At 38.7% G+C, this 25549-nt stretch overlaps 4 protein-coding genes across 4 annotated transcripts; 1 reads left to right on the top strand and 3 right to left on the bottom strand.

Moving 5' to 3' along the window:
• Positions 1-2070: 2070 nt before the first annotated feature.
• On the bottom strand, positions 2071-6588 carry gngt2b (guanine nucleotide binding protein (G protein), gamma transducing activity polypeptide 2b). Its single transcript, XM_042398301.1, has 4 exons — positions 6232-6588; positions 2893-3127; positions 2610-2698; positions 2071-2371 (listed from the first exon to the last, which is right to left on the bottom strand). Exons 3-4 carry the CDS (start codon positions 2691-2693, stop codon positions 2243-2245), a joined length of 213 nt encoding a protein of 70 aa, XP_042254235.1. The 5' UTR covers positions 2694-2698; positions 2893-3127; positions 6232-6588; the 3' UTR covers positions 2071-2242.
• Positions 6589-6652: 64 nt separating this feature from the next.
• tmem101 (transmembrane protein 101) lies at positions 6653-10752 on the top strand. The gene is made up of 4 exons (XM_042398300.1): positions 6653-6837; positions 7978-8158; positions 8929-9075; positions 9904-10752. Exons 1-4 carry the CDS (start codon positions 6707-6709, stop codon positions 10210-10212), a joined length of 768 nt encoding a protein of 255 aa, XP_042254234.1. The 5' UTR covers positions 6653-6706; the 3' UTR covers positions 10213-10752.
• Positions 10561-14739, bottom strand: LOC121887501 (reticulon-4 receptor). Its single transcript, XM_042398298.1, has 2 exons — positions 14289-14739; positions 10561-13164 (listed from the first exon to the last, which is right to left on the bottom strand). The coding sequence occupies exons 1-2, from the start codon at positions 14565-14567 to the stop codon at positions 12403-12405; spliced, it is 1041 nt and encodes a 346-aa protein (XP_042254232.1). The 5' UTR covers positions 14568-14739; the 3' UTR covers positions 10561-12402.
• Positions 14740-15990: 1251 nt separating this feature from the next.
• On the bottom strand, positions 15991-24659 carry lsm12b (LSM12 homolog b). Its single transcript, XM_042398322.1, has 5 exons — positions 24476-24659; positions 21762-21895; positions 19850-19959; positions 17838-17964; positions 15991-16594 (listed from the first exon to the last, which is right to left on the bottom strand). Exons 1-5 carry the CDS (start codon positions 24600-24602, stop codon positions 16502-16504), a joined length of 591 nt encoding a protein of 196 aa, XP_042254256.1. The 5' UTR covers positions 24603-24659; the 3' UTR covers positions 15991-16501.
• Positions 24660-25549: the final 890 nt, after the last annotated feature.

Genomic DNA, 25549 nt, shown 5'->3' with positions numbered 1-25549 from the left:
TGTGGAGACGATCGAGTCACTGTGAGTGGGTTCAGTGTTGTCTGTAGCAGAGTTTCACAACAGCAGTGACAAGTTTCTTCTGAACTTAGCTCCCCTCAAAAGGGTCCTTTTATAGGCAGAGTGCCAAAGGTCTGGAGAAGAAGGGCAGGAGTTTCATATGTAATACTATTCGTGTTATGACAAGCAATAAAGATAAAGTGGTGAAAGACCCATTTTTTCTTATGATGACAGTGCACAGATCACAATAATGTATTACGCCAAATAATGGCAAATTAATTGCTGAGCACTGATTTAGTGCACCGACAAAAGCCCCACAGGAAAATGAGAGGGCACTTTAAATTTTCATCACTTTTCTTTTTTCAATGATCTGATGTTGTAACTGATGGATTTTATATCATAAAATGGATTTATCCCTCCTTGGATTTTCATATTTCACTTTTCTTTAAACTGCATAACAAATCAGCAGCATATTCAAAAGTCAGTTTTCTTAAAGTAAACAAATTGTTCCTTTTAGATGTTTAGAATTCACACAATTAAAACACTTCATGTCATAATCTGAAGGTTGCAACATATTTTGTTTGTCTCCTGTATGTAGTATGAGCATATAGGAAATAGATTAGATGTATCCACAATTGCTCTTATCTGATAAGGCAATTAAGATAAAGAACACACTATGGACAAGTCATCCTAAACTTTATACATACAGCGTGCAGTTTTATGTCTTTACAACAGTGCAGCAGAGTGATATCACTGACTTTCAGCTTTTCAGGTCCAATAAGGACAGAGTTAGCAATGCCAAATAGGGAAGAATTTACGCCCAGACTTCTTCAAAGACACATGAAATCCAGACATTTCACAATGCACACCACTTGGATAACACTAAAAGTAACCATCAACTACATCAACAACTTATTTCTTCTGAAGGAGGATAATAAACATAAATCCAAGGTCATGTGATATATGATAACATAGTTTTTTTTGCTGCACTGTCGTTTCATGTGGTCCATGCACGGACTTTGTTCTCAAGTTATACATTGATTCAGTTGACTTTTAGCTACAGATTTAATCTTAAAGCAGAGATAACGTGAAATCATAGACCAATTTTCTTTTTTTCAAATTTAAAAAGTCATTTTTTAATTTTAATACATCACATATAACACTCAATGTATCGAAAAATATAACTAAATGTAGATTGTTGGTTCAGGTTATATTTAGTGATATAATTTACTGTTACTGGTTTTCTCCTCCTCAATTATCTTATAAGCAATTATATGCTTTAATGGATCAATAACTCAGTTTACATGACCAGTGTTATTATCATAATTCATAGTCTTATCAATAATTTTATAAGAAGATAATCAGGGACCTCAAACTTTAGGGGTGCACAATTTGTTTTGGCCTCTTCGTCAAGCCAAGCTTTAACTTTAAAGTGAAATATTCATATATCACTAAGTCCCTTTAGATGATAAGTAAACATAAGTAGGTCACTATTTTCTTGCACAGATTAAGATGTGCAAAGTTGCCTAAATTCACTGGACTGAAAAAGGTTTAGTGCAGCACATTTTTACAAACTGCACTTACAAAACATACATTCATACTGATAGTTGTGTTGCAAATGCAGCCAATTAGTTGTTGCCGAATTGAAAATGACACTAATTGGATGGAGAGCTTGAAATGGAAGCCGGGATGAGGCCGCGGGAATAAGCTTAAAGACTTTGATACAGGAAGCAGCTCTGTGTCAACAGGCCTGTGTGAACGACCGTGCTGCAGCAAAGAAATCCTATTATGAATTAGACTAAGCAGTTGGTGCACAGCTCCTGTGACTTTGCCCTGCTTTCTACACTAACACACAGTCACACACGTAAACGTCATGTTGATTTGTCAGAGATTTTGGAACCAAACAATACGTAAGTCAACCATATTTAATATTAACCAATAAGATAACATGAGATGAGTGCAATAAGAGTGCTGTATATGCTAATGTATATCAAGAATCACAAAAGTCATGCAAGGTCAAAGCTTTGTACAGCTATTTGCATTTAATTACAAATTGACAAATAAACATTGTTATATCAACAGGTACATACAGTAATCCAGTGATGGAGAAGGGTCTTTCTCCTGGTGGGGTATACCGTTACAGCTTTTAGTTTTCTTACTATTGTACATGTTTATCCACATGAATTCTACAGGAATAACCAGATCTCATAAAAAATAACGTGACTTTTCCCTGGATGTCCATGTGCTATGTTACTATACAGCCTCCCTTGTCTCCCTTGTAGGGGTTCTTGTCATCTGGAACGCCCTTAATCAGCGGATCATTTGGTGCCCTTTCCTCCACAAAAGAAATAGTTTCTGCACAGTTTGCACCCACCTGTTGTTCAGAGGAAAGATGAAAACAATTGTGAGTTTTACAACATTAATCGTGTTGTTTGTCAGAGGCATAAAGATAAAAACTTGCATGCTATAAATTCACTCCAAATATTTTTTTTCACATTGTTTTAAATGGAAGAAGCTTCCAGTAGAAGCTTATAGTAGAGTAGTGATTTTTCACAATTAATGGCAAGGAAATATGAAATTCAATTTTAAAAAAAGAGACATTATTTACTTACCGGTGTCCTAGCTGTGCTTACTTCCTTCTTCAATTGATCAAGTTCCATTTTCAGGATTTCCTTATCTGACATATCCCGAGCCATCCTGGCTGTAAGAACAGATTGAGATGCTTGTTTCAAAATACATTCAAATGTCACAACAAATGCCTAAAAGTGTACTCTCAAAGTGCTCCTATTTTCATACTCCTATTTTTCTTCAGATCTTTCAATTTCAAAAATACCTTTTACCCAAAAATAAATGTAAATCCAGCGAAGATAAATGTATGAAGCATTAATCTCTTACCTGTTGAATGGTGGGATCCCCAACAAACAAAGAAATGTGTTGGCTCCTAAGAGCTCATCAACTGTACGTCTTCTTCTAGTCCGGTCACTTCCTCACACTGACTGATCTGTGCTGTCCCACTGCTCTTCATCCCCAGCTGATCCCTGCTCCTGGCTTTTGGGGGAGGTCGGCACAGGATTGGACCTGATGTCACCAATCCCCCGTGATGAGATTAAACAATCAGGAGCCATAACCCCTGAACAGGAAGGAGGAAGGGTTGAGAACACGGATCCTTACAGATCTGCAGACAACATAGATGTGAAAGTGAGACACTGAAATAGAACCGATAGAAGTGTTGATGAAGGATATTAAACTCTTACTGCGAACTGTGGCACAGAAACCAAAACACATGTATTATAAAATGTGTAACTTCATCTAACCCATATATTAACATTTTTACACTGGTACTTTGGGCTTTAATGTGTTAATTCAGTGAAAAAGAATATAATAAAGATTTACATATGTGGTAGTAGGGTTCATTGAGCACTAGGCTTTGTGCCAAAAGAAAGGAGTTCAAGTCTTCATCACTGATTTGATTATAAACTTTAATCTCGCCATCTATCCAATCAGGTGCTCTACCAACGTCATTCTAATTAACTCTCTGTGGACACACAGCAGGCTACAGCCGATGTTTTTGTGAATAAATTATTCAAACTGCATACTGTATACGCTTCCTCAGCAATATTGCATCATAAAAGCAACAAGGAAGGAGTTTGTATGTTCTCCTCTTGTTTATATACTGTATGTGTGAGCCCAATACTTTTTATCACACAGCCTCTCCTGATCTCACTTGAGCTTTTACTTTTTTCTTTGAACTGTCTTTTATTTCTTTTAAATTGCCTTTTATTTTACATCAGTGGAATCAGTTTTATCTGTTGTATCATAAAATTGAATGTTTTATGATTTTGCTGTTTTAATTTGGTGCCCAGTGTGAAGCACTTTGTAACATGGGCTGTGAAAAGTGCCATAAATAAAGATTATTATTATTATTGTTATTATTGATAGATTGGCAATCTGTTTAGTGTGACCCTGCAAGGCATAAATTGATATAGATAAGTGAAGGATGGTGTGTATTTGTATGCATTCTGAGGTGTTTTTTTTAAGAAAATGGCCTGACAAAATGATCAAGATGCTATGTTGAATATATCCAGAATTTCAGTGTAACTGAGGTGGTTTATCTGTTCAAACTTTATAAAGTTTTATACAATATTCATGTCCTGTGAAACTAGTTTCACCACTCTGTGCTAATCACCTCCAACTGACTTTTCATCTGAGACATGACAAGCTACTGATCCTTAACTAAACCTTCAGCAGGACTCACCTTATAAGCCATTTTCAGGATCTGGGTTAGTCTCATCTACTAAAGATTAACCTGAGAAACGTCACTGTGGATTAACAGCAGCGTTGGTATGCTCCTGAACATTATGAATGCCTGGTGGGTCACTGAACACCTGATGGAAAGCTTCCTCCTCTTCTTCATTCCTGCTTTTGTTGTGTAATTTGAACAACTTTCATTTCTACGACTAGCTATTGCACTAAACTGCAATCATTTTTAGGAAATGGCCTTACTGACAAAGATAAGTGTGCAGGCTTTTTAATGTTTCTTTAGACTTTTTGATTATTTAACATTATTGCTGAAATGATTAACTGAGTAGTCGATTGATAGAAAATGTACTAAATATTTTAATTAATTGTTTAAATGATTTTTTCAAGCAAAAATACCAACCATTCTCTGATTCCAGTCTCTCAAATGTTAGTATTTAATTGTTATCTGTGTATTATATCACTGTAAATTGAATATCTTTGGGTTTTGGACTTTGGACTGGAAAACAAGCACTGTGTCTCCATGAACTCTGGGAACTTGTGAGCAGGGGTGTCGCTGCCATTGAGGACTCAGTCATGTCCTTGGTTGGTCCTTTGGTTCAGAAAAGTTTGGTTAACAACCTGAGGAGTTTGCATTCTAAAGTAACACTGACAGTAATTATAAAATTACATCAATTGATTGTAAAATTAAAATAATTATTATGACTGATTAATTAATACTTATACTTATTAGTGGGACTGTTACAATCATATATTCTTTTTAAATTTGACTTTTTAGGGGAAAAAACATGAATTAAAGAACAAGATGTTGTATTTCACCACCAGAAGGAGAAGGCAATCGTGAATGGAGATAAAATTTGCTGAAAATGTTTTGTAACAGTTAAATTAGAAAATATGGAAAAAGAAAATTTAACAGGCTTTTTTGGTGGCTAGTAAAAAAAGGTCTTACAGCAAGTGGGGTTACACTGGGGTACTTTGGACTCTAGGCTATCTCTAAAATCATGGCTCATGTTATAGTCAGTCCTTTCTATTTTCTTACAGACTAAACAACTAATCAATGAATCACAAAAACATTTAACAATATTATAAAATAATGCTTAATCACAGCCCTAACTCCTATATTTAACTATTTTAGTTAAAATATTAAACTGTTTTATGTGCTTGTTTGATTAAAGTTGCTGAACTTGGCAGAAATATTTGGGTAATTCTTACCAAGTATTACACACAATTTATCTTATCAAATCAGACTTTTTTTTTTTTTTTTTTTTTTTTTACAGAATTGGGCCTTTCATTTTTACACATCACTAATAAAGGCATTTTTTGTGATGATCTACTACTGTGATGTTTTAATTCAAATTTGCTTTATTGGCATGAATTTCACAACAGCAATGTTGCCAAAGCATCGAAAATCAATGAAACAAAATAACATTAAAACAACCGTAAGATTGATATTGATATATATTAATTATATATATACAGTATACCCTATGTATTTGTGTGTGTGAATGATGTGTCTGTCTGTCATAGGCTACTTTCAGGGACAAATTTCAGACTAAAGACCAGGTCATGGGGGACAGCTTGTCCAATCAGGAACAAAAGCGATGTCCCCAATTGGTAAAATGCTGATTTTTGAGTCAGTGGTTAAGGTTAGGGTAATGGTTAGGGTAAGTCTCCAGGAAATTAATGAAAGTCTATGTAATGTCCCCAAAGGTGACCTAGGTCAATGTGTGTGTGTGTGTGTGTGAGTGTGTAAATGTAGGTCATTAGCTGTTCCTCAGGCTGTGGCATGTTGATACATATTGGGCAGCAAGATATGTCTTGTCTCCTTCTCCTAGGATTTTCTTTTTTAATTTTGAGAGGTCATTAATCTCTTTGAAATCTGAAATTACAGAGGAGAACTTGTTAAAGTATATGTTCCTTATTTCATTTAATGTTTTAAATTCAATGAAAGGAAGTGCATCTCTGTCTCAACCTCACCTGTCGAACAGCGACCACATATTCTGTTTTCTTTTGGTTGACATGATTTTTTTTTTGTGTGTCGTCCTTTTTGTTTGCTAATTTGTGGTCACTGAGCCTGTACTTGGGTAGGATCTGTCTCTGCTTTCTATCTCTCACATTACAGATATTCTGCCATTTTTTGCCAATCTTTTTCAGGCCAGTAGATGGTAGTGTTGTACTTCTTGTCCTTTTCTCTTGCTATGACCCTTCCATGGACGTATGGAGCTTTTCCAGGCCATTTGGATCTGTCAGCCAATAGGAGGACGCCTCTGTGTTCGAAACAGGAATTCCCTTCAAAATAAGAGCCGAGGAGTAACAGCTTGAATTGAATACATTGCAGGTGAAAATACACGTGCTATTATTTTGACAAGTGCATGTATTCTTTGCCCGGAATTCCATTGAGTATCCGCATCGCACCTGCGCACTTGGCGAATCGATCCGAAGAGCAGCGAACATGGCAGCCCCTAGTAGGAAACAGATATTGAGGTTTCTCGCCCAGTTAGGAGCGTTTATTTTGACTCGGTTCGGGTTTTGGAACTGCTTCAGTATGTTGATGCTGTTTGCTGAACGCGCGGACTCAAAAAGGTAAGAAAAAGAGTGAATGAGCGGACGTTAAAGTAGCTAACGGTAGCTAACGAGCTAACGGCAACCTGACTAAACTTTGCGTCAAACCTTTAAAAACACAGTATTCATTCTTAAGATCGTCTGCAAAGATGTTTATAGTTGTGCAGATATAATAACTGGACAACACGCCTTTCGTATCTTCTCTGTTTTAGGGTGTAACGTTAGCTAATAGGAGTTATATTTCAGCAAGTCAACCCTCTCCAGGCTGAAACCATGTGGACTTTGTTTAAATTAAGATAAGTTCCGTCTTGGCTGCTCTGTAATTTTTCAGCCGGACAGCGAACAGTCTGTAATTTCTGTAGTCTAATCGTGGTTTTACTCTCACATGTTCACTGGGTGTGTATTGTTTCAATCACTTTGCGGTGGGCTGGGCTTGCTCAGACAACCACACCCCTCTGAATTATCCTGTAATTATAGAAGCTTTAAAGAAAAATGTGTACAGCTTTTGTCATACCTGCCTGACTCTCATTTGAGTTATTTTCCATCTCACTCTCAGTCAGTAGCCATATAAGCTTCCGATAAAATTTTAAATACATTTTTGTACAAAATGAGTGTGGACACACTCGATTTTTGCCCCCATCACTTACATTGAAAACACACTTGAAGGGGATCTTTTAACAGCATTTATTGTCTCCTGCAGAGTTTTTAACTGCTGGTCAGCTGTTTTAGGATATTTTCTGGTGTTATTTGAGTTGGCTAGTGTTGAAACATCTAATGAACAATCACTGTGCAAACATTCATCTATCTGGTGCAGGTGTTGAGTGCAGTTTCAACAGATTTTTATGACTAACTTTGTATTTTGATTCCTCTATACCTGACAAAGATCCAATTGGGGCTTTAAATGCTGTATTTATCTCACTGTGGTACTGAAGAATATTTCTCGTGTGTCTTTTGTGAGATAGAAAAAATGGAGCCGCAGTTATGATAGAGTTTATCATTAGATAAAAACTATTTCAAGACAAAATCCTGTCATTAAAACAATATTTAAGATCTCGCTGCAGCAGATTTATTATTCATCTCTCTACAACACACAATAATATATACATACACACATACACATAAATTTGATTTGAAGCTCTTTTGATTCATCCTTCTCTCCAGGAAGCCAGACATTCATGTACCGTACCTGTATGTGGACATGGGGGCTGCGGTGCTGTGTGCCAGCTTCATGTCCTTCGGGGTGAAGAGGAGATGGTTTGCAATGGCCTCTGCCATACAGCTGGCCATCAGCACTTATGCGTCGTACGTTGGAGAACAGGTGTACTACGGGGACTGGCTGAAGGTGAGTCACCGTCTGTGTTTCACTGTAATGAAGCAACACTGCTGTTCAGTTATTAGCGTGTTTCTGAAACACGGAGCATCATCATCATTCATCATCAGACTCCCTGCAGCTTCACCTTTGATTATAACTGCAGTTCTCTAATACGAGTTAATCATAATAATCATTGTAATGTGTCCACAAATGACAAACACAAATTTATTAATTTAGGCAAATAAAGTATCAACATCATCAGGATTTTTTTCATAACATTTTTAATGTGGCCAATATCGGATACCAGTCTCAGCAAGTCACCCAGAGTTATGTGTTAAGTGTCATAAAACAGCATCAGTGGCTCCCCAGCTGCATGTTTTACATAAAATATGGTCCAGCTCATTGTTATCCAGCCTCGGTTGGCTCTCTCTAATCTGTGGCTTCTTTACAGTTTATTTTACTTTGCATAGATCCGTCAGCTGCATTGAACTGTGGCCCCATTCAGTCACCTCTGTTCATATGCTTATAAACAAGCACTTGTTTTATGTCTGGTTTTGTTTTGCAATGAAGCAATATTTCAAATGCAGTCCTACGCACTACTGTCCTTCACCTGCTGAATTCTGATCATTCAGAGGTTAAATTTTCCCAAATCGGATACGTATCAGCTTTAGAAGGATATGAAAGTGTCCCAGATCAGTGTTGAGATAAGTCTGACTTGTATTGTTTTATCATAGAGAGACATTATAACAGATATTTACTGTCTAGTAGATTGTTACAGCCTGAGCTTTACTGCCCTGCAGGTTCGAATGTATTCCAGAGCGCTGGCCATTATCGGAGGCTTTCTGGTTCTGGCCAGCGGGGCGGGGGAGGTGTACAGACAGAAACCCCGCAGCAGGTCCCTGCAGTCTACTGGACAGGTTTTCCTGGGAGTCTACCTCATCTGTGTGGTAAGAGCCATGTCATGTTTTATAGATTACTTGAAGAGTTCAGTAGGTTATTCTGCTTCTTTTTACAGCAAAATGAGACCAATAAGGTTGTTTAAACTGGAACAGAGCGGTCTCATTGACTCGCAATGCAAAGCAGATTACATTTAATCAACTGACGAAGGCTCTTATTCAAATCATCATGAAGTGCACTTTGTTAAGAGAAAATGCCAGAGACCACATATTAAAATGTTAAGAGCCGATTTTGGTTTTAACTACTAATTCAGCGATTAATCCATTAGTCATCAACAGAAATTAATCAGCACTTATGTTTTTAATATAATGATAATATAATAAACACTATGTACTGTAAATAGCACTTTTTTAAAACAGTGTTACAAAGGAAAAACAAAAATAAAAAACCACAAGTAAATGCAATTAAAAGTATAGAGAATAAAATACCTGAAAATATAATACAATTGATTAATCATTTAAGTCTTATTTTGAAATAAAAACTCAAAATATTCTCTGGTTCCATCTTCTTAAATGTGAAGATTTGCAGCTTATCTCTGTTATTGTGTTATATTTGACAGTTGCAGCCCTTCTTAGTTTGGATTCACAGTGGCGTCTCCTTGACATCCATCCATGAAAAAGATCTACTTTAAATCAATTTTTACAAACCAGATAGTCATAATTTATATTCACTTTAATTCAACACGTTAACTGAATCACACCTTTACCTATAATCAATATCATCTTCACAACAGAGATTAAAAAAAAGAGCAAACAAACCAAAGTCTGTCGTCAGTGTGACATTTTTAATTGAACGCAGTACCACTTCCCCTCCACTAGGTGTACTCGCTCCAGCACAGCAAAGAGGACAGGCTGGCCTACCTGAACCACATCGCCGGTGGAGAGATCACCCTGATGCTGCTGGAGGTGCTGTTCGGGGTGCTGGCTCTCGCTTTCCTCTCCGGCTGCTACATCCGTCTGGCCGCGCAGATCCTGGCCACCGTCCTGCCTCTGGCGATCCTGCTCATCGACGGCAACCTGGGCTACTGGCACCACACCCGCAAGGTGGAGTTCTGGAACCAGATGAAGCTGATCGGACATAACGTGGGCATCTTCGGCGCCGTGCTGATCCTGGCTACCGACGGTTGAACCCTCGGGCGCTCAACAGACAACTTTTACAGACCGAGGCGTCTGCGCAGGATGAGATCGCCGGTCTTAACGTCACAGCCCGGCTGCGCTGAAGCCGCCGTCGCTCGGTGACCTCTCAGGATTCAAACACTTGCTAAGCTGAGACGGTCGGACGTAGGCTGTGACGATTGTCTTTGCCTACCAGCTGGTGACTTTCCTTTTGCAAGAAAGAAAAACACGAGCTTCCATTTTTTTTTTTCAATTTTAATAATTTATTCGGATTCATGTTTACATTTTTGTGTGTTATGCTCTGAAAAATGTCACGAAGTATTGGTACTGTATCATATCTACAGGGAAAATACCTTTTTCTCCAAAATCTGAAGTAGTTTGACAACGTTTTATAGTATATGGTTTTAATATTTTACATATAGGCCTACAAATAAAGGGAAACATCAAATTTAACCATTTGTACCAGTTCAACAAATTTGGTACAATTGCTAATGAAATGGGAGTTCTCCAGTTCAAGCCATTTTGTAATAAACACTGTTTTGTTGCTTTTAACTTGTGGTTTTCATTCAATTTTATAAGAACTGCTTTTATATCTAAATATTGTTCACATTTTTTATTAAATATCAATTTAGTTATATAATGCTTCACAAAAGATTAGTCTTTTTTTTTTGCATATTTTCATCATTAAAGTTTCATTATTTCACTGATTACTGCAAACTGTTTAATGTACTGCAGTCGTGTTGATTTCAACATCACTACATCAGCTTTCTGTAAAGTGGACGGTGTTGGATGTAAATGATGCTTCATGGACTGTTAGTCTGTCTGAGCAGTGAGGTCTGGGGACCCCCAGGGGGTCTCTGAGGGGGTCCCTGGCTAAAAGGGGAATAATTTATTTTCACTATAATTCCATCCATAAGTGACACAATGATAGAATGTATGAATATACTATATATGTATATATATACACTATATTTGGTCATGGGTTTCATACACTTTCTGTAATAAAACATCTAAAAGCAGAAATCTTATCAAATGGGGGTCCGTGGTCTGATTTGTGTCAAGTTATAATATAATAAGACAAGCTATGATTACAGGTTTGCTACTAAAGGAGACACTTCACCTTTGATCATTGATTTTTCTGTTGAGTCCAGATAATTATGACTGTTAGTCATTTAGTACATTTGAATATCTGTCATTGCATGAGTGTTGGACGGCCTGAATCCATTAAACACTTTTGTTAAAATGTTTTAGCGTAGGCTTAAATCAAAGTGTTAATATCAAATTGGTCAGTTTTTATTTGCGTTTGCTGGCTGAGAACTGTTACAGCACTTTGTTTTTTAACTGCTGTTGCATTAATAAAGTGACCACAGGTGCATTCAAATATATGAGAATCTGAGTTATTCTCCAATATTGAGACAACCACGATGGTGTGACCAATTACATCACTGTTGTAATATCTCACAGCCCAGAATAGAAAACGTTATAGGTTAGTATGCACTGTGTGGTTCAAGCTCATGCAGTTTAATAAGGTCAGCGGCTACAAGAAAGATCAGATATTGGAGCGCGACCAGTTCTCCACACGCCCGAAGACGTGATTAGAAGAGACAACTAGATGTACTGACTGAAGTCTGCACCAACCACCACACCCACGTTCATAAAGATCAGCCTCTGATGTTTTTTGAGCGGGCGCTCATCCCAAAGAGGCATTTCTGCTTTGCTATAATAAGCAGCATACAGTTGCTGTAGGATGCGTGTTATTTTAACTTTAGACATCTTGTGGTGCAGTGACGGCCTTTTCCAAACATTCAAAATACATGTTAAGGAGCCAGACAGGTGGATAATTGTAACGCTGTTGCTTAAAATATATATATGTAGATTCAAAAAGATACTGAAATAGCTTGTTAGTCTTGCCACAAAACTATAATGTTGAATAAATAAATAAATCATATGCTCTCTCTCATGCTACGATTTTAAAGGGTTGTTCTGCACTTTTTTACTTTCTTTTCCCTCCTTTCAGCTACAATGATTGCCATAAAGATATAGAAAGCCAGGAGAAATGAAGGTAAATACAAAAAAAAGCTTTAAAGGGTCTAAATACTGTACAGAACTGTAGTCAATAAAACATATTTTGTGGCAGCCTCCAGTACCACACCGCATCTAATTCCCAAAACACCTGATCATGGATAAAACAAATAATTTTTCTTATCTCTGTGACTCTGTATCACTTACAGTTTGTTTGTTCTTCTCGTTGTGTTCTGCTTTGAGCAGTGCACCGATCACAGCGAGCATGACCGTGATGGTGATGACGAGCACCGACGCCGTCTCAGTTATACACAGCTGGCTGTCCACTGAGGACAGGGAGACCCCGGCCTGCTGAGCAGGAGCATGACAGATGATTTCTTTATAGTCCCCCACATACAGATGTCGAACGTGCTGGATCTTGCTGAAGACGCGCTGCAGCTCGCAGTCGCAGGTCCAGGGGTTGAGGGACATCTGAAGGTGGGTGCTTGTGGTCTGGAGCTTCAGGAAGGTCTTGAACCTGATGTGTTCCAGCTGGTTTCCCTGGAGACCCAGCAGAGTCAGACTCCGTAAAGGAGCCAGAGCCATGGTTTCGATCGCTGAGATGTTGTTGTGGTTGAGCAGCAGCACCTCCAGGCTTTGCTGCCTGCTCAACAGGCCGTCCCTGAGGGTCATCAGCTCGTTCCCTTCCAGGCTGAGGAAGCTCAGTCGAGACAGGCTGCTGAAAGCTCCGACATCCATCGTCCGGATGAGGTTGTAGCTCAGGTCCAGTTTTTTCAGGTTCTCAAAGTCACCCAGTGAAGAGGGGTCCAGGTGCTGCAGCAGGTTGTGGTCCAACCAGAGCTCCTGGAGGGAGGATAGACTCTGAGAGAAGTCCAGAGGGAGCCAACGCAGCTGGTTATGACTCAAGTCCAGCTTCTCCAGAAATTGTAGTGATGACAGAGACTGAAATTATTTAAACACAATGATGGAAACTGTGAAATCATTTAAATGTAGACCAGAAATTAGGCATCACTATGACCAGCAGATAAGAAATAATGTCAGAAAGAGTGGAAAGAGTTACTCAATCAATCATTCCTCCTGTTCACACTGACCATTAAGAGATCCCTTCCTGATGTGCTTTCAGTGTAAGCGATGGGGGACAAAATCCACAGTCCTTATTTTGTTGTAAAAAAGTATTTTAAAGTTTATGTGAAGCTAATGTGAGGCTTTAGCCGTCCAATTTACTCTAATCTAGAAGAATATCTTCCAAAGTAAATCTATTTAGTACAAATTCCCTTTTTGTTACTTTCCTTCCACTGCAACTCAACAAGGAAACAAAAATGGATTTTTCCACCAAAAAAGCTTTTATCCACTTAATATCCACTTACATCCACTTTATTTGACTTACTCAGACGGCCGAAGCCTCTTATAAGCTTCAGATAAACTTTTAAATGCATTTCTGTGTAAAACGAGGACTGATGACAGATTTTGGCCCCCGTCACTTTCACTGGAAGAGCATTTGAAGAGGATCTTTTAACGCTCAGTATAAACAGGAGGAATGACTTATATATATATTATGAACCCATCCTTTAAGTACAATTTTGAGGTACTACTACTCTTCTACATTTCAGAGGTAAATATTGTTTTTACAGGATTTATTTCACAGCTTTAGTTACTTCGTATGTTAAGATTTTACACACAAATATCAACTGAATTTCTACTTAAATATACAATTTGGTGCTTTGTTATAGATTAAACTACCAGTGTATAAAGTATTTAAAATTAGTTCCACCTCCACAAATGAATGCAGAAGTAATAATAATGACATAATAATAAAATATGTAATAATAAAAGGCCATTTTTCTGCATAGAGTAGTTTTACTTTTAATATTTTATTATATTTGGCTGATGATACTTCTGTTCTTTCACTTAAGTACTATTCTGAATGTAGTTTTTACTTATAATTGAGTATTTTCACCTTTAATTACATAAATAATCTGAATATTTCTTCCACTACTGGTCAAAAACAGTGTAAAATGCAGAAAAATCTACAATAAAATGCAACACACAGCTTAAATATTTGTTACCTTTGACTGCACAGTCTGGATGCTGTTGTTGGACATGAGGAGGATCTTCAGTGACCACAGCCCTACGAAGGATCCGTTGCATACCTCGGTCAGCTGGTTCCCGCTCAGATCCAGCAGCCAGGTGCCGTGAGGGACGCCGGCTGGGACTCGGACCAATCCACGAGACCTGCAGTCCACAAGGTCAGAGGATTCGTGGCACATGCAGCGGCTGGGACACAACCTGACGCCCGACACCACCGTGCTCACAAGGAGAGGCAGCAGAGGAGTCACACCCAGCATTTTGCAGACACTTGCAGAATATGTTTGCCCTCTTGTGTACAGAAACACAGCCTGCTTCAGTGGAAAGATGTTGATGTCATTTCTCTCTGAGTGGACATTGACTATTCCTGATTATGGAGGGATTATGAGCTTAAACAGATAATCACAAAACAACCCTATCTGGGGGGAACAAACCTGGTCTGTTTTGGACTCATTCCTAAAATAAGGATTTATATCCAACATGGACGCATGAAGCTGTTTTTTGGTGATAGCAGTAAAGTTATCTTGTTATTTCTGCATCACATCGCACAAGATTATGAGGATTTTTTCATAAGTACATCTTTGAGTTGCTGGAGGAATCAGCTTGTGACCCAGCATGGTAGAGATTACGCTGGTCTTAATGGTTACATGATGTTATAGTCTGTTTTGTTATGTTTGCAACCTGCAAAACTTAATCTGAATATCTTTTGTTGATACAATATTAAATCAACAGTAGTCACAATGTTAAAAAAGCCACAATATGCTTTCAAAACCTGCAGCACTCTGGATTATTAAACAAGTATGATATGATTCTAATAATTAATGGAAAAAACTACCAAAATTGTTCAGGTAGCAGCTTCTCAGATGTGAATATTTGCATGTTTTCTTTGGGTTTTGTGCTGTTTAAACATTTGATTAAGTGACCTCAGGTTTTGGGAAATTGATGGGTATTTTTCATCATTTTCTGATATTTTATGGATCAAAACTATTAATGATTAATCAAGAAAATAATCTGCAGATGAGTCTATAATGAAACTAATCATACATGTTATCAGTGAAAACAATTTCATCAACCACACCAGCCTACCTGAAATTTGGCAGTACATTTCCACCCAAAACCATAAAAATCTGTGCTTTTCTGGAGGTATTTCCCCACATATAAGTCTAGTAGTATTCATACTAGTCAGTTAACTTTGTAAATTACATATCTCAATAAAGATTTCACACTGCTGATTTACTGCCAGGTGTCACTCAGAGGACAGCAGTAAATATCAAACAGCTTTAGAGTAAAGCAGAGGCTTAAGGCATTTAAATAATTAATTTGAAACCGTGATGCCTTCAGGTTGCCTGTAATTACACGGATGCATCGTAATAAAGCTACCAAACAATCACGGAGAGGAAACCTGAGCACTTATGAAAACTCAATCTGTTCAAAAACACTGATTGAAGGACAGCCGTGATGGTCACGCTGAGTTTTCACGGATATAAAACCACAAATTTTCCTGACAGGAGCCTCGTACGCCCAAGATCTTACCCATGAAATACACCCCACCATGGATGTATTTCCAGTCATTTCTATTACCTCAAGGTTGAAACATAGAAAGTGATGTCATACTCTTGTTGAATTCAATCATTCTTCAGAAAGCCCTTCAAAAAGTTGTTGAAAATTACAGTATTACAGTCAGAATTTTTGTTACTTTTATTTTAGAAAATGTCCTTTAAAGTGTGGCGTTTCAAGTCACATTTTGTTTAAAATACAGAAAATACAGACAGTAGAACATGGATACAGCAAAAAAGGAAACAATGACAGAAAATAAAGCTAACAAGCCTTTCTGACTGCTCTAGTTTTCTCTTTTTGAAATGGAACTGAAGGCAAAGGAAGGAGGGCGGAAAAAAGAAAAAGGCTTCAGGGACAGGAGGGGAGGAGTGGGGGCAGAATGAGACAAGTTAGTTAAGGAAACTATGGTTGCTTTATGGTTCATGTTTAAATTATTCTTTATAAAGTCTAATTTAAGATTTAATCTTTCCTCTTTCTTTTTTGTCTTTTTCATTTAATGGTATTTTGATCTTCTGGATCCAGGGCCCTCAGCGCTCCTCCTTGTGGTCTCAGACTGAGGACAAGGAATGCAGACTTAGTCTGGCAGTGGGAACAAAACCACCTGCGTCGCCTTCCCCGGTTGACCCACACTGCCAACTCAAGAAGATAAAGTGGAGTCCTTCTGTGTTTGCTGTGCTTGTGAACGTTGCATGGACTTCTGACTTTCCACGTCTCTAAAATGTTTCTCAACCTGTAGGAGTAAGAAAAAAAAAAAAGTTATGAACAATCTGGACACCCAGTCTGTGGGAAAACAAACCGAAAACATTCCTCCTGCAGCAAAAACTGAGGTTTCTAATCAGTGGGTTTCTTTGCTGATGATTCGAATCATGTTCTCAGTCGTCAGGTAACAATAAACCAGACTATAACAGTCAAAAGTTTGCAGATATGGGGTGAGAGACATTTGCTTCCTGTCGTGAATTCAACCGTCTCTTGCCCAGATTTCAATCTAATTAGACTTTGACACATGAAATCTCAAGACTCTCAAACGTCTCGGAGCAGTTTTAGAGACAGGATGTGACAGACCTCGTTCAGGAGATACTGTTTATAACTGCAGGTGACACTAGCAGTAGAAGGAAAGATGCTATTTAAGCTGCAGTGAGATGGTGACAGAGGTTTAATGACAGTCTAAATTTTGGTGAAAGTCTATATTTTACAACTTTGTTGACTGCTCTGTTACAACCCCACCCACTCCACCTCCTGTCCCCTCTCCTTTAGGTCACAACAGTAAATCTGCTGTGGTGTTAAAAGGAAAAATACAATGTTTTCAAAAACAGTGATTTATGTCAATATTAAAAAAAAAAAAAATCTGCTGCAGTTTTTGCAGTTGCTCATTTTGTGCCAGTACAGCCAGTCATATTATTCAGGAAGTGTCTCTGACGCTGGCAGAGTGCTGCAGTTTTGCAGTTTTGCCAACCGAAACAGAGATTTAACTGATTTAACCCACACTTAATTACAGACGGTGAACTAAAACAACCTGAACATGCTTGTGTGGACAGAATCCGCTCTGACACATTAAGCCTTTTCAAATGTATCTGTTTTAGTGTTGACACGGAATTAAAGCATTAAGGAGAAATCTTGGTTTTACTAATTTTTATGCAAACGTACGTGAAACGGTAGCTGTGATCTGAGTATGATGATTCCGCCGTGTAGACAGGAAACAATTACTTTACAAGATTTTGATGACTGAATAATCATTTGGGTTATTTTTCAAGCAGAAATGCCAAAAAATTTGCTGGTTCTGGTTCCTCAATTGTGAGGATTTGTTTAGGACTGTTGGTTGGACAAAAAAAAGCTATTTGAAGAGATGAACTCAGGCTCTTAGGACTAAACAAACTAAACAATTAAACTTAAATTAATAGCTGAAAAAAGAAGAAAATCAGCAAACAAATCTGCACAATAGAATATAGATGTATAGATAAAAAAAGCATACTTACTATTTTGCGTACATGACTTAAAGCGCTTCCCTCTTTGCCTTTGCAGTTCTCAACCTGGTAAGGCGGCGAGATTATGACGTCGTCCATCACAATAATGTTCTTCTCCTGCCATTTACAGTCTTTGATGCTGCAGAGAAAAGAAAATCATCATCTTATATGTGGAGGATGTTTGTTTGTAAAGCGAATAATGTAACAGGACTGACAAGGTGTGACGCACACCTTTCATACTCCAAAGATTTATCTTTTCACTTCATTTCATCTTAACAATTTACACGACTTGTCAAAGAGGGAAGTATCTCCCAGTATGACTATTTCTATGTCAAATAATAAAATGACGGCATAATCATTGACGCAAGTTGCATCATCAAAACACCCATACAGGTGTCCAATAACGGTCTGATATGGGGCTAAAATAAGGCTGGATCAGGTATCTGAGACTAAAACCTGATACCATCAAACACATCACGTAACATTTGAATCAGACACAAAGTGAGTAAAGCAGAGGACACGCAGGAAGTTATCTGTCATGTTTTGTTGTCTCAAGATCAAAAAATAAGAACTCGACATCTTCTGTAATCATCAAATTATCAGTGATCACAAGAAAATGTTTTGACATAAACTGTCAACAAAAACAAGTCCTTTTATTGCAAGTGGAATTAATATTTTCATGTCTTCCTCTGTCTACAGATGTTTATTAAAACTGGACTCGGATCAGCTCAAGTCAGCCAAAAACTGACACCTGATGCCACCCAGAAACCTGTTTCTGAATTGGAACTGGCTCTAAAATTTTAAGAACCTGGGTTATTTTTAAGATTGGTTCTTTTATACGTTTTGGTGTAACTTATTGTCGCGCCGCAGCCTCTCCTCTGCTCTGCTGTGTGTGTGTTTGACGGAGGATGAGGCTCAATTCCTCCTCCACACACACACACACACACACACACACACACACACACACACACACACACACACACACAGCAGAGCAGAGAGGTGGACGCAGTGAACCAGAGGAAGTAAGATAACATTTTACGTTCCTTACTGTAAGTGCAATAAAAGCTTTGCGAGTAAAAAGCCAATAAAAGTCATTTATCAAAGCACCTGTTCAACAAGCATAAACATGTAGAGAAGCGATATCGTCCGCAGTCTCCATCCATCATCCAAATGTGATTTTTTTCTAATTGGATTGACAGACCTCTGAACTAAGAGAGGTCATAGCGAGAAACAAAGACGTGCTGGTGCTCGTTCATTACACTCAGCACACAAACTCACCACCAAAACATGGTTTTTTTTAACGCAATAAAATACAGAGGAAGAGGGAGGATGTGTTGACTCTTCTGTTTCTGGCAGTGTTAGAGGCAGAGGAGAGGTCAATCAGAACAATATCTGAGAAGGTTCATCTGCCTTCAAATGGGTGATTTTTTTCAGAAAAAGTCATTTCCTCCCACATTTCATTAGCTACTTTCACTTTTTATTAGCAGCATGTTTCTGCTTAGTTGTTGGTTTTGTTTTGAAAGATTTTTCTAAAAAAGTTCTTTTTTTTTGGACTTCAGTTTGAGTTTTCTGTTCTGGTCTTATTTTTATCCATTCTTACATGACACTGGTGGGTGAAGAAGGAGTCTTAAGGAGTCCAATCAGTTCCTAGTAACAGACCTGATCCAGGACCTGAGTATTCAGTCTAATCAGGAGAGGTTCCCTTCTGTCACCGTAGGACTCCGTCACCTCTCATCACATGGTGAATCGTAATCAGCTCAGGATAAAAAAAATGTTTTTCGAGGCGGTTTCTTTTGGTGGAACGTCTTGCTGCTTGTTTGTGTTTTGTGATTCTCAGATCTGTGTTTGAATGCCGTCAGGTCTCTTTAAGAAATCTAATTTATGTATTTATGTTTGGGGTCAGGTAGGTCTTCCAGGGGTCGGTTTTGGATGGGATTGTGAAGACCTCTTAACTGAGGTAAGCTAATGACAAACAGCACAAAATACTTAGACCAGCGGACTGAACACCAGTATGAAGTTCTTACGTTTTGTGAATAGTCTGGAATAGCTGTTGGCCCTCCACAGAAACCCCAGCACTGATTGCATAGGCTTGGGACAGCTTGTCCTCCTTTTCTGTCCGTGCTCGATTGGCAAGCTGCGGAGAGTTGAACAGAACAAAAGGCACTCTTAACATCGCACGTTATTTGCTTTGACAGATTTGAACAAGGACCAGATTCTTATTTTTTTTTTTTTAAATACAATAAGAACAAGTCAGGACACTTAATCCTGTATTGTGTTCTGGTTCTGGATTCAGTTATTGCTCACAATATTTATCGCTGTGGGAGAGACTCTATATATGGATTTCATTACGTTGTCTAAATCCAATTTACATGCATAATTGCCAGAAGAAAGTCATATATCTCATTGGCTGAACAGTATACATATGCATTTTACACTTTCACTCATTAGCCTTAACTGAGTAGAAAAACCCTGAATAGGAAACCAGTTCATTGCAGGACTTAATTTAAGGTTACACACTTAATTTCATAATTTATGTTACCAATATAAAAGAGCCATCAATAAACATGTTGCTGTTCTACAATTCAGGGACTGGATCCTCAGAAGTCTGTGTTTCTAGAGCGAATATGTCTCGTTTCACACGCTCTTCAAAATTGGACTGATTTTGCCCAAACTTGAAGGACATAATCAGCATATCATTTCCAAGCCTCATTACACCAGAATCCACTGTGGCTGCTCAATTCTTTTTTTGAAGCATTCGGGTGATTCTTGTCAAATCAAAGTCAAGAAATATCAAGCAGCTGCAGATGGCAGCTGGCAGATACAGTGCTTGAACTAGATCAATGAAAAGGTGTAAACACAAGTTGTAAATGTACAGTTGTCCATCATGTGCTGAGTTGAAACATCACAACCCACACGTCACCAGTCGTTTACTTCATGACAGATTAGGGGTGGAACGGTACGTGTATTCGTATGACGTATACGCTCCATGACCAAAACAATAACTATCAAAATAGTTTAATGATCCACTTACTACGACGCGTGGAACAATATTTCTACAGCTTGAGTTCCACCTGCAACATTTTGGCAGTGCACCGCTTAGCTGTAGCATGCATAGCATGCTTGTATGCTAGCCAAGGTCGCCTGGTTACCCTGTAGTGTCGCTGCAGTCAGAATGACAAATGAGAGACTCGTAACACTGACTGAACGCGACACTATTATTAAAATATGCTCTGTTATCTCCGTAGTGAATTGATACCACGTCTCCTCCGCCCCCCCTCCCCTCCCCTCTCTGTGACGGTGGCCTTTGAGTGAAGCCGTTCAGAACAACAATAAAAACATGTGATTTGTGACGTGTTCAGACAGCACGTCGTTTAAGCAGTTCTGAGAGAGAAAAATGAAGTGTTGCAGTAAAAGTCGTGGTTTGGTCCCTTTGACTGACATATTATTATATGTGACATCATTAGATTATTAATAGTGAAGCATCAGTGTTAGAGCAGCATGTTACTGTTGTAGCTGCTGGAGGTGGAGCTAGTTTCAACTACTTTATATACAGTTAGACCATAAAACAGCATAAAACAGCTGTCAGCAGGTGTCCTGACTCCTTTTTCTAACTCTTTTTTTCCTGCTGTACTGACATCGTACTGAACCGAGACCTCAACACTGACATACACATCGAACTGTGAATTTTGTGTACAGTTACACCCCTATGACATAAAATATGTGTCTTAAAAGTTGACAAGAATCACCCAAATGCACCTTTAGGTCTATTATGAGGATACTCTTATTTGGGAAGGAGGCTCAGTCAGACCTGCTGGTCCTCTTAAGGAACAGGCCACATCCGTTGGATCAAGCCCTGAATTGAGTCACATCTTATATTATTCCCATCACTGAACCAACACACATTAAAAAGGAGGGAAACAAACTTGATGGGCTTACCTTGCTAACATTCAGTGATGCTAGTGGGGGTGGAGTCTCAGTGCGGTCATTTATTATGTCCACATCAGAAACATAGGCTAAGTTGATCAGGATGACGTCGTTGAGGTTTGGCTTACCGCTGGTGGAAGCACATTCTTTGGAAAAACATTAGTCAAGGCACATAAATAAAAAAAAAAAGGAACTTTTGGATAATGCTTCAAAACAAAGTCACAACTCAGATCTGACCTCTGATGAACCTAAACGCCGTCAGTCAGACCGCACAGAGACGCTTATGATGCAGAGAACACTGGCTGACTGGCGACGCTGACAGTGAGAGGTAGTGCCAGTTACACCATGCAACAACCCACAGGCAGTGCTGCCACCTATAGTGACCATGAATGAATGGTAGACTCATTAAGATGTGAGATTTTTTTAACAGCTTCCTTTGCTGAACAAGTCCAGTAAATCCACAGTCTTTTGAGTCAATTACCCAGTGGCAGTTTCCTCAATTTTGCACCAACCTCATTAAACCTTTTAATCTAATTTTACGAAGTGCCTGATCATGAGAAACTCTTTAAGCGCTGATTCCAGGTCCCCCTGATTGACATTTTGAGTGAAAAAGTTTAAAAATTTTAAAAGACAGACAGTAAAAGAGAATTTATTTCAACATAAATCTGAGGTTTCAGGAAAACCCCTGACAGCGTTTCGCCTCGAGGCACTGACCTCACGTGCCCTGCAATAACACAGGCACGGCTTGTCGGGCGGATTCTGGTGCTTGAGTATGTTCTGAACAGGCAGTCCACATATTTTATACCAATCTACTTACAGCATTCATTTGCTGATTGCCCTTTTATTTTGTTGGGGCATTTATTTTAAAGAAAAAAACAAGCTAGAGCAAGGTTTGACCTGTTATAACAGCGACAGCATGACCTTATCATGTTTGACCTCCGTGGGAAAAAAAAAACTGCTCCAACTGTCGATGCCAAGTGTGTTTCAACACAAAAATGAAAATTCTTAGTTTCATTTTGAGCTGTTGATCAAAAGACTACCAGTAAGCCCTGTAAAAGACAGCTTCGTTGCAAATATGCAGGCTTCCTACTTCCCTGCATGAGTCAAGAGGGTTTTACTAAAAACTCATTTGACTGTGAAGTTTCCTCAGTACCTTCCAATACAAACTGCCCTGTCACAATGTTCTAACTAGGATATGTCTATGCTTCTAGTGGACAAAAAGGCCTGTAATGCCAACCGTCAAAGCCTCTTCATTCAATGTACTCACTTCATTCATTCATTCATTCATTCATTCATTCGGGGTCCCCACCCTACAGCTCGGCCATGTTGAAGGAGGATAGCTTCACGATTTAAGTCAGTCTTAAAACAACAGTCAGGCGCCCGTATGAACACTCAAAGAGTTTTTTCCTCTCTCGCTGTACTGTGCTTTCAATGTAAGTGATGGGGGGCCAAAAAGCCACAGTGTGTACCGTAGAGTCATTTGATGCAAAAATGCAATTAAATGTTTATTTAACGCTTATACTGTATGAGACTCCAGCAGTCTGAGTTAGTCGTATCAAGTGGATATCTGTCAAATTTTCAGTCTTTTTTAGCATAAAATTCCTTCCTTGTGTTTCCATGAAAAGTCCCAATGAAAAGATTGTAATGTTGAAAAATATCTACTTGATTTGACTCATTTGGACGCCTTCATATTAGCTTCAGATAAAGTTTTAAATACATTTTTTGCACAGAAGGAGGCTTGTGCATTTTGGCTCCCATCACTCCCATTGTAAGTGCACTATGAATGGATCTTCAAATGGCCAGCATGAACAGGACGAATGATTACAGCAAGAAAAACCTATTTTAAATGTTTTAAAACAGACTTGAAAAATTATGAATCCATCCTTTAACTATATCTTAGGGCTTCAGTGAATCTAAGTCATGAGGTGGCCCCTGAATGATGCCCACACTACACACACACACCCATGAAAGGGTGTAGACACGCTCAACAGCAAGCTAGCATCGGTTGTGATGAACACATGATGCTCGAGGCACTTGAATCGTGCCGAAATTAAATGCAAGAGCGCCACAATTCATTCAATAATCACCCAATAATTACAATGTCACCCGATTGGGATGAAACACGAGGGGGACAGCCCAGCTAATACGGTTAATTGAGCTCGTAGCGTCGGTGTGGGGTTGACCGAAACGTAGCATATTAGCCGAGCTAGCTGTTAACAGCAACTTTCATTGTAGCGTGGAAAACGGGGGACTCGGTGTCCATTCATCGTCAGCGTTTGGAAAATACCCACCAGCATCTCCACGTAACAACACCAGAATTTATGTGGCTCTAAATATGCGTACATGAGCCAAAGTGAGATGCGTTAAACGGCAGTTAGCTCGCTTAACTAGCGGCGGTCGGTGCCAGTTGGGAGCACACAGCCATGATGCCGCTGCCAGATAGTGATCCATGTCGAGCTCCGGCAACACAATGAGTGCTTTCAAAACACAAGCAGATAACGTGGAGCCATGAAATGACCCAGCAGCACCAACACGACCCGCAGCAGATAACACACGGATGTGCAGCTACCATGCGATGAAAGTATCTAAAAACGGACAAAGATATTTAACTCAGCGGCCGCCAATCACGCATGCGCGGACCACTATCTGACATATTTTCGGTTACAGGCCCCTCGCAGCCCGGCAGGCCAGCGAGCCATCCACGGCTCCAAACAGGCAAAGGATACTCAGAGTCAACATCTTGGACTGGTAGTCAAACGCGACCACTTCTCCCTGCAGACGTTGGCCCAAGCAGGTGAAGCAAGAGATATGGCTCCCGACGCTGAAATACTCCCCCGGTCCAGGAGCCGCCATCTTCTCCGCCAGGAAACCGGAGCGCCTGCCTTACGTAAAGCGACGTGATGACGTGTCCAGACGAAAGCCTGGGCGCAAGGACTGTGTATAAATCAATCTTTATATACAGAAAATAAATAAATACATAGATAATAAAAATCTTTATATACAGTCTATGATTGAAGTCGTTTGAATTTAGAGAGTATTTTGAGTCTATCCAATTTATAAATAATAGGAAATGTGCACATACAGTTAGTATGCTCCTTTTTAAAGAAATCTGATTTTATTGCCTACCTGTTCTGTTAAGTTTTTTTCTATCTATCTATTTATTATTATTACTTTGACCATTTGTCCTGTTACCATGTTGACTGTATCAACAAACTGAGAGTGAAGTCATGTCCTTTATTATCCTTATTTCATTATGATGCCTAATTGTTCTTTGTCATTGTATTATTGTCACACATGTTTTATGGCAATTTCTATAAATAAAGTGATGAAAATAAAGAAGTCATAGTCGAAGTCTGTCCCGTTATGTTTTTTCTGTCACCACCATGAATGTATAATAAGTTAATAATGTAATACATAATAATCTTATAATACATCCATGATCAACACAGAGATGAAAAGACAACTAGAGAGATGCTGAGACTTTAAAACATATTTTTACAGTGGTGAATCTGTGCGGGAATTTTCTCTTTTAATCATTTCAGAGCTAACTTCAATCTAAGGACATACTGCTGCACCCTCTAAATGTGATATCGATTGAAGCTGGAGTACTTAAGAAGGAGAAAAACTTGGATTTTCTGGCAAACAATGTGATTTAATTCATAGATGTGAATATTTAAAGTTAAGCCCCATATCAACTGATGAAAGAATGAACTGAAGCTATTTGCAAAATCTCTTCAATGCATGAAGGACAGAAACGCCCAAAACTTTTTTTCTTTATTGGACTTGTTTGTATTTAAACA

The sequence above is a fragment of the Thunnus maccoyii genome, chromosome 20 (assembly GCF_910596095.1).
Source record: "Thunnus maccoyii chromosome 20, fThuMac1.1, whole genome shotgun sequence".
Taxonomy (NCBI): Eukaryota; Metazoa; Chordata; class Actinopteri; order Scombriformes; family Scombridae; genus Thunnus; species Thunnus maccoyii.
Note: the sequence above shows the minus strand (reverse complement) of the source record. Positions and strands in the feature narration are given on the sequence as shown.